This window comes from Nicotiana tabacum, chromosome 10 (genome assembly GCF_000715075.1).
Source record: "Nicotiana tabacum cultivar K326 chromosome 10, ASM71507v2, whole genome shotgun sequence".
Classification (NCBI taxonomy): Eukaryota; Viridiplantae; Streptophyta; class Magnoliopsida; order Solanales; family Solanaceae; genus Nicotiana; species Nicotiana tabacum.
Window position 1 is genome coordinate 77,438,979 of NC_134089.1, and position 8,544 is coordinate 77,447,522.

General features: G+C 33.1%; 1 protein-coding gene across 1 annotated transcript; it reads right to left on the bottom strand.

Moving 5' to 3' along the window:
• Positions 1-481: 481 nt before the first annotated feature.
• LOC107818953 (protein NRT1/ PTR FAMILY 4.3-like) lies at positions 482-5,757 on the bottom strand. The gene is made up of 5 exons (XM_016645033.2): positions 5,424-5,757; positions 4,491-4,708; positions 3,441-3,884; positions 2,359-2,504; positions 482-1,531 (listed from the first exon to the last, which is right to left on the bottom strand). Exons 1-5 carry the CDS (start codon positions 5,542-5,544, stop codon positions 673-675), a joined length of 1,788 nt encoding a protein of 595 aa, XP_016500519.1. The 5' UTR covers positions 5,545-5,757; the 3' UTR covers positions 482-672.
• Between the last annotated feature and the right edge of the window lie 2,787 nt (positions 5,758-8,544).

Below are 8,544 nucleotides of genomic sequence, written 5' to 3' on the forward strand. Positions count from 1 at the left end.
TCAGTCTGTCACCACTCACTTGTATTCTTTCTTTTGTGTTATTCAAGAGAAAGAATTGGTCCTCAGTTGCTTATATTATAAAAGAAAAGAAATGATAGTGATGTAATACAGAAAGATGCATTGATTCTTCAAAATGGGATGGCGCCTAAATTCCTCAAAGCAAAAGGCCTAGGGGGACCAACTCAAAAAACCTTGAAGAGGGGACCTTCTTTTTCTCTAGAATATATATATAATAAAACAAGTTCACTCGTCGTTTCAATTTGTATGACACACTTTAATTTGGTGTGACACAAAGTTCTAACAAAAAAAACTTTAGAAACTTGTGAATTTTAAAGCATAAAAGTTAAAGTTGTGTGGTCATAATATTTATATGGCTATAAAAGTTTTTTCATTAAGGATAAAATTGGTAAAATTAAAAATTTAAAGCTTTTTCACATATAAAATATGTCATTTTTTAAAGAATTAACTAGTAAGAAAAGTGTATCATATAAAAGTTTATCTATTACTGGTGGTATTTTCTATATACTTTCACAGATAGCAAAGGCCTAAATATAGAGCCAGGCCAAGGCCATGAACATTCTTTTATATTTAATTTCTCCATACTTATTAATCCAAGAACTTACGGAATTTGGAGAAACTAAAATATTCCCTTAGAATTACATACTGTAACTTTTAAGCTATACTATCATCTCCAGCAACTTTTGAAATAAAATCATGTTGTATTGTGGCTGATGATGATCGATTTCGCGAATACCATCTAGCCCAGAACAGATAGTTGAAGAAGTTGAGGAAACTCAGTACTGCTAGTAACCAGTAGAAAAGATCAAGCCTGTCTTTGTTGAGATTGTTGTCACTGAGCCAGCCACCATGAGAGGAGTTTGAAGTGATCTTATTCACAAGTGAAACAAGTACCGAGCTTAAGTAAAAACCAAATGAGTATGAGCAATAAGTAATGGCTGTTAAAAATGATTGCATCCCTTTCACGGACTGTTTGTAGAAGAACTCAATGAGGCCAACTGCAGTGAACATTTCAGATACCCCGAAAATCAAGAACTGAGGGGTGATCCAAAATATTGATAGTGTCTTGTTCGAGTTCACTGCAGCGTTCCTCCTTTTATATTCCATCAGAGCTGCTGATACCATGGAGAAAGTTGCAACGAATAGGCCTAGACCTATACGTTGCAACGGTGTCACACCGGAGTCATGACCGGTGATTTTTCGGGCAAAAGGGACAAAGAATGTGTCATAGAGAGGGACTAAAAAGATTAGCATTATGTAGGGAATTGCTTGAAGGGAAGCTGGAGGGATGTGGAAGCTTTTGGTCAGCTTAGTGTTCATAGAACTTCCTTGTTGGACTGAAAAAGTTTGAAGTTGGGCTAAGATGGTGTTGAAAACTATAGTACAAGCAAAAATAGGAATAACTGAAATAAGGATCTTGACTTGTTCCACTTGGGTTACCGTGCAAAGTTTCCATGGACTCTCCTTTGTGCTATTTCCATCTTGCACTTTGATGCAAGCTTTGTCCAAGAACCTGAACAGGTTTCTCTACATTAATGAGGTAGGATATAGTACTACTACCGTAAGTCATATTTACTTTTCATGTTTGTCAAAAATAATTGTTTCAAAATACTTATCGTTTGATAAATAAAAAATTAATGAAGTAATTACATTTTTCAATTTTATCCTAAGCATTGATAGACTGAGATTGAGCATTTATTTGAAAGAGATTAATGTGGTAAAAAATCAAGAAATAAATAAATACAAATTAGTCAATAACTATTATTATTAATATTTCCTTAAAGGGAGTGGGAAAACTAATATGACAAATAAACAGGACCAGTTGGAGTACTAAATAAGGTGCTAAAGGAAGAACATCATAATTGCTACTATAAGCTTTTAATGACAAAGTATCATTATGGCCTTGAAAAAATAAATATGTATTATCAAAGCTTATGTTAGCGTGACAGATATTTAAACCCTACTATAAACATTTCACTGCTAATAATGTCCTCTTAAAATATTACAATTGTTTACTATTTCATAAACAATAGTACAATATGTTTTTGTAAATAATTGGTATAGAGACTATGTAGTTATTACTCCCTCTGTTACAATTTATGTGAACTTGTTTGATTGGGCACAGAGTAAAAATGAAGATTTTTGGAATTTGTGGTCCTAAGCAAAGCAAAAGGAGATCCAGAGTATTTGTGTGGTTATAAAAGCTTCTCATCAAGGGTAGAATTGTACGTTTAAACTAAATTTTTACCAAATTTAGAAAGTGATCATTCTTTTTGGAACGGACCAAAAAGGAAATAGGTTCACATAAACCGAAACAGTGATAATAATTTGTACATGTACCTGAATTGATTGGTGTGATGAAGAATGCCCATATCATCAGATATGGTGGCATTGCTGTTAGGACCCTTGTTTGAGTGGCTCCCGTGAAGTACTCGTGCATCAGATGGACAGACTTCTTTTCTCTTTGAAAAAGCAGCCATAAATACCTGTATTAAATATTAAATTCTAAATAGCAGTTCTGAAATAATAAATAAAAAAAGCAGTTCGGTTCATTAAGCTCCCGCTATGTACGGGGTTCGAAGGAAGGCCGGACTACAAGGGTCTATCGTACGCAGTCTTATCCTGCATTTCTGCAAGAGGCTATTTTCATGGCTAGAACTCGTGACATCCTGGTCACATGACATCTGCATTCAATATAAAATTCTAAACAGTAGTTCTCAAATTAAAAAATAAAATAAAATTTCCTCTGGTGATTTCTGGTGGGGGGAGGGACTAGTATAGGATAATGGAAGGAGCCAAATCCTCCGACAGAAATATAATATGGGGACCTTAAGGACTCTTTCGTGGAACATGAATAGAAGACAACACTTGCACTTTCATTATTCAAATTATTTGATTTAACAAATGGAGGGATTTTATTTCAATGGTGTCAGCGAAAGAGAACAAGATTGCATCCATAATCAACAGAATCAAATCAATAAAAGTCTCACAGATTCAAAATTAAAATAGCATAAACAAAGTATTGAAGTGGTCCCCAACACTATTCTAATTCATAATTAGACATCCTAGTAATTAATAATGTAAAATATAAGCCAAAGAAAGAGGCAAAGTCAAAGATGAACTACAATCAAGCAATCTAAAATAAACATGAAAAAATAACATAACATAACATAAACTTTTTATATTATTCATGGCTAGTTGACAATAAAAAAAATAAAATTTAATTAACACTGACAATATATGGAGCTTTTGTACTATCTATGTGATTTAACCTATTGTGTAAATTATTCGTTTTATGTTTTTGGGTTATTAATTTCCTGTACTTACACTTTTATACGACCTGATATTCTAAGTATTCTTGAACACTGTCGGTATAGATGTTGACCTCAAAAACATAGAAAAATAAAAAGGAAAATATTTACCTGTGCCATAGGAGTGAAGATACTTCCTTGAGGAGGTTTGTTTCTGTATAAAAATGTACCACCAACTAAGCTGATTAATCCCATAGCCATGGCAGCAGCAGAGATTCCAAAGCCAAGGTCCATTCCAGAATGTGTTTGGACCCAAACAAGAACAGTAAGAGCAATGAGTTCACCCATGGAGAAGGCAAAATATGCAGCATTGAAATATCTTGAAAGTTGTTTGGACTGCTTTGGATTGTCTTGGTAATTAAACTGGTCAGCACCATGAGCTATCATGTTTGGCTTCACACAACCACTCCCTAATGCCACCAAATACAGTGCTGTAAAAAATATTAAAGCTTTGAAACCCTTTGCCTCCACGCAATGCTCTTCATCAGTTACCATATTGCAATTTGGTGGCTTTAGCTGTGGCAGGTGGGCTTGGACTGACAATAGTATGAAACCCTACAAATTTTACAACAAATTAAACTTGTATGAAATCACTTCAAGAATATAATTTGGTAGAATAGATAATGCATACAATCTTGATTTTCAATGATAATCCTATTTCCTCTTTTTAACTTTCTGTTATTGAGAGGTGACTATTTCTCAAAGTAACCAAAACATAATAAGTGAAGGTAAATTCTTGTTTCTTCAATAGTGATATCCGGATTAATTTGCATGTACTTCAACAATTCTATTGTGTGCTTGCTACCCTCCACAAGTACAACTCTGTTCACTAAGATTTATTAGGTAGATAAAAAAAATCACATAGGATTTTTTTTTTTTTTTTAGAACCCAATAAATTCTTGCTTGGACTCCTTAATAACATGACAAGGACAAAGAGAAAAAGTACTGGGTTTCAACAGTTATCAATAAAGAATTGGATTAATTAAGGTCCATATATCCAAGAGGTCAAAGCAAAGTGTGAATTTAACCAAAAATGTGAACTTGACAAAACACACATTAAACGCTTGATGTCTCTTTCTTATCTTTTTCTTTATATATATGACAAATATAGAAAGGGTAGAAAGAGACAAAAAGAAAGATAATGAATGAATATATACGGACCGAAAGTTCGACAAAGCCAAAGATGAGCATGGTCCAGAAGCAACCAAGATAAGAGTCGGAGAGGTAACCTCCAAGCAGTGCAAGAAGAAAAACTGTCCCAATAAAGTTTGTCACTACATTTGCAGATTTTGACAATGAAAAGTGCATCTCATTTATCACATATGTTATGAGATTATTCCCAACTGCTGCTATTGCCATTATCTCAAATCCTTGAACCCCTGCACATACAAAAAAAAAAGCATCATTACACAAATGAATAAATAATAAATGATGCCAATATATAAGCTGGTCAAATGAAACAAGTGCCATTTTCTAAACCATCAAAAATAAGGTACAAGAGAGTCACAGGTGGATCTCACAAATTAAATTTCACGAGTCCAACTTTTAAAATTTGGATATTAAATTTTAATATTTATAAAAATAATACTAGTAATTTTTCCCGTACATATTTAAACTCTATATAAAAGATAATGGGTTTGATTGAACTCGCAGCACCTCTGCCTTGGCCAGTTGAAGGATTCTTTTCATCTCATCAAAAACAAGAGAAAGGAAAACAGAAAGAGTAATCCTTTTGACAAGGCAAAAACAAAAAGAGAGTTGCTAGAAGTTAACAAATACTACTAATGGAGAAACCAGCCCAATTCACATATCTACGTACGTGAAGATATCTTTAAACTAATCACGGATATGGTGCATTGAATGAGACCGTTCTTCCCTTAACTAGAGTTCTCGAGTTCCTGCTTAGGTATGGAAAAATCCTTGGTAGAGAGCGCTTCCCCCGAATGGAGCCCTACGCGATACGAATCCGGATATAATTGGGCTCTAATGCGGGTATCGGAAACTGGGTGAAATAAACCCAAAAAATATATTTAAACTGATCTCTCAAGCACACAAAACAAAATAAGAAGAAAGAGAAAGGGGATGAATGGATACCAAGAACAAAAGCAGCAGCTTTCATTCCTCCATGTTTCGAGGAGTTTGAAGGTTTGCCTCTCCAATCAAGAGTAGTCTCTTCAGAAATATTATTTCCTTTGTAGTCCTGCCTTCTCTCCATTGCACTCCCTCGGAATTAATCTGTTGTCCAAGAGAAAGAAAAACAAATAATAGAGAAAAGACAACAAACTCCTTCTTGACCTTGCCCTCACACTCTAGTTGTGAGAGAACTAAGAAGAAACGTGAGAGGAGTTGTCTTATGCTCTATTTTGTTCTGAAAATGAGGCAAGTGGCCCTCCTATTTATACACTTGTTTGTTCTGTTTTGATTCTTTGAAGGCTGTTGGATATTGTGACAAGGCTTTTAAGTTCTGTTTATTGATATTGTATTACACTGGAAGTTAAGGTAACCAACAATAATAGATAATTCCATGTGCTAAATTCTGATTAGATTACATAGAAAATCAACAAAGTAACTTTTTTATAGCAAGTTAACGCACACTAATGGTGTAAAATTTATTCCATCTGTGACAATTTATTTGATGTATTTTCCTTGTTTACATAATGAATGTATCTCAACTAAACCCTTGTGACAAACAGACACCATTTTCTTCATCTATAATTTTCCACAAATTAAGGCCACTTCATTGCAGTCTCCTAATGCCAACTTTCACATTGTAGCTAGAAAAATACTTTTCGTTCTTTAATTAGAAGAAAGGAGAATACTTTTGGAAAGTGGGTTTTTTGGGTTAGGCCTTCTTAGTCAAAAAGAATAAATATATACTATAACCTATCTTTGTCATTCCTTTTTGAGCTGCTAACATAGTTTTCGAACTTTAGGATAGAAGTTTGAATTTTGAGGTTTAAACTCTAAGATGCCGTGTTCTGAAGTTTAAATGAAATTGACTAATATTTTAATACATTGTAAACTATAAATATATTTTAAACAACATGTTTAACAGTGGGCGTGATGTCATTTCCACCCTCCTTTTCCTCTTTTATTCTTTTTTCAAGAGACGCTTATCCTTAAATCTTTATCTTAGATTTCAGCAACCCACCTCGCTAGAACAGCTTCCAGTCAAAGTGAATTAGGTGTGCTGAAGGTCAATATTTTATACTAGTAATATTCAACAAAATGCAATGTCAATGTTGACACTTCTAAAAGGTAAGTTGTTTTTTCGTTTTTAGTTTTTAGTTTTAAAAGGTAAGTTATTTAAATTTGACACCTTAATAAGTATAGTGAGAATCAAACCCCTGCCCATGCCTCTCTTTATATTGAAATGTAGTCAAAGGTTGACCTTACCTTTTCATCCTTAATTTTCCAAATCAAGATATGATCTTTGTTTAGTCCAATTATCTTTATTTTTTGATTGACTCTAGGAATAAATAAATACCGGATAGATACTTGCAGAATTAATTGTATATTTCGTATATAATGGGATTTTCTTTTAACTATCTCAGAAAATCTTAAAATCTATTCAAACTTAAAGCTGCCCAGCCCATGAATTTTCATTATTAAAAAATTAATATTAATTCTAGTTAACGAGAACATTTACATTTATGTTTATTTATTGTCTGAACTCTGAAGGAACTTGAGGGAAAAAACCACTACATTTTAAAATAGTGCTAATTACTTCAGCATTAGAAAATAGAACACTATTCTCAATAATCATTTCTTTTTCCTAAAATTTCTTTGCAGCTTATTTTGTCAAGACGTTGGTTACTTGTATTTTAAGAAGATGAGATTCACGAGATTTAAAACAGAGAACAAGAATCCATTCGAAACTGCTGAATCTGCTAAACTGTTAATAACGTTCTACAATAGTCACTCTCCTTATTTCGAACAAGACACTGTAGCAACTCGGTCCATTTTTTCGCATTTCACTTTATATACTAAAAATTTAAATAACTACTACTCGCTCTATTCTATTATGTAATATTATCTTTTTACTAATTTCTTGTAAAAAGAGTAATATATTTTTATAGCCATAAAATCTCATGCATTTCGAACTATAAGTTTTAAAAGTCCTTTATTTTTTTTTAAAAAATTTCTTTGTCCAATTAAACACGATCGCATAAATTAAAGCGAATGAAGAAGTTTTTACAAGTAATTTATATTTTCAATTAATTTTACAAGAGAAGAAGATGACGAGGAAGAGCCAACGAGGCCTTCTTAACTGGCAAAGAGGCACCCACAAATTCTTGCATTCTAATTAAACTTTTAGCATTTTCAATTGCTCGACCCAAATATATATTCGATATACCTATAATAAATATACACTAATTATATATGGTTGACAGGCCCAAAAGTGTTAGCCTCTGACCCTACTACAATGAAGCATAAAACCTTACATCTATAAAGTTAAACTTGAGACCAAAGTCACATGTTAACTGAAGTACTGTCTACACCCCGTTATTTTGGAACTGAGATTTAAATCGAGAAAATTGATATAATGCACGTGCCCACTCTTCTATGTTTTGGTGATGAATACATTTAATTGTGAAGTTTATTTTACTCCTACAGCTTCCTGAAGAAGCTTGCAAGCAATTCCAAAAAAACTTTACAGGCAGCTTACAAGTAGTTTATACAGGCAGCTCCAGAAAAACTTTGCAGCAGCTTCATGAAAGGCCTCATATCTGATTTTTTTCCCCTATAAATAGAGAGCCAAAACAGTTTGTTATGTACATTAGTTTCAAGAGAAATAAAATCTCTATCTGTCCCAGATTCTTTTGGCTACATCTTTTGTCTTGTATTTATCTTACTTTATAATACGTTATCAGCAGCACGAGACTCTGTCATTTCACATTTACTTCGAATTTGATTTCTATTTCTGTGTCCATCTCCAATGTAAGGCTACGCCTTACGCCCGTGGTTAGATCTTCTTCATTCCGGACATCGTAAGGCAGATTATATCCTTGAGCTGGTAGGCTTTTCTTCTCGACAATAGTGATATAGATATTACTTACGTTTGGAGTGGCCAAATTGTGTAACGTAATTTGAACCTTTTCTTATAAATTTTAATATATGTATCATCGCTTGCTTGGTTATGTGCTACATATACAGTACCTATTTTGGTATTTATTTTCATTCTAATTATCTTAATAAAGGATTACAAAGTGGA

Bases quoted from the DNA above. Each gene is read 5' to 3' on its own strand.
- LOC107818953 (XM_016645033.2), bottom strand. From the start codon at position 5,544: ATGGAGAGAAGGCAGGACTACAAAGGAAATAATATTTCTGAAGAGACT. The intron at 2,505-3,440 runs GTAAATATTTTC...TATTTAATACAG, and splicing joins TCTTCACTCCTATGGCACAG to GTATTTATGGCTGCTTTTTC. The intron at 1,532-2,358 runs GTACATGTACAA...AAACCTGTTCAG, and splicing joins CATCACACCAATCAATTCAG to GTTCTTGGACAAAGCTTGCA.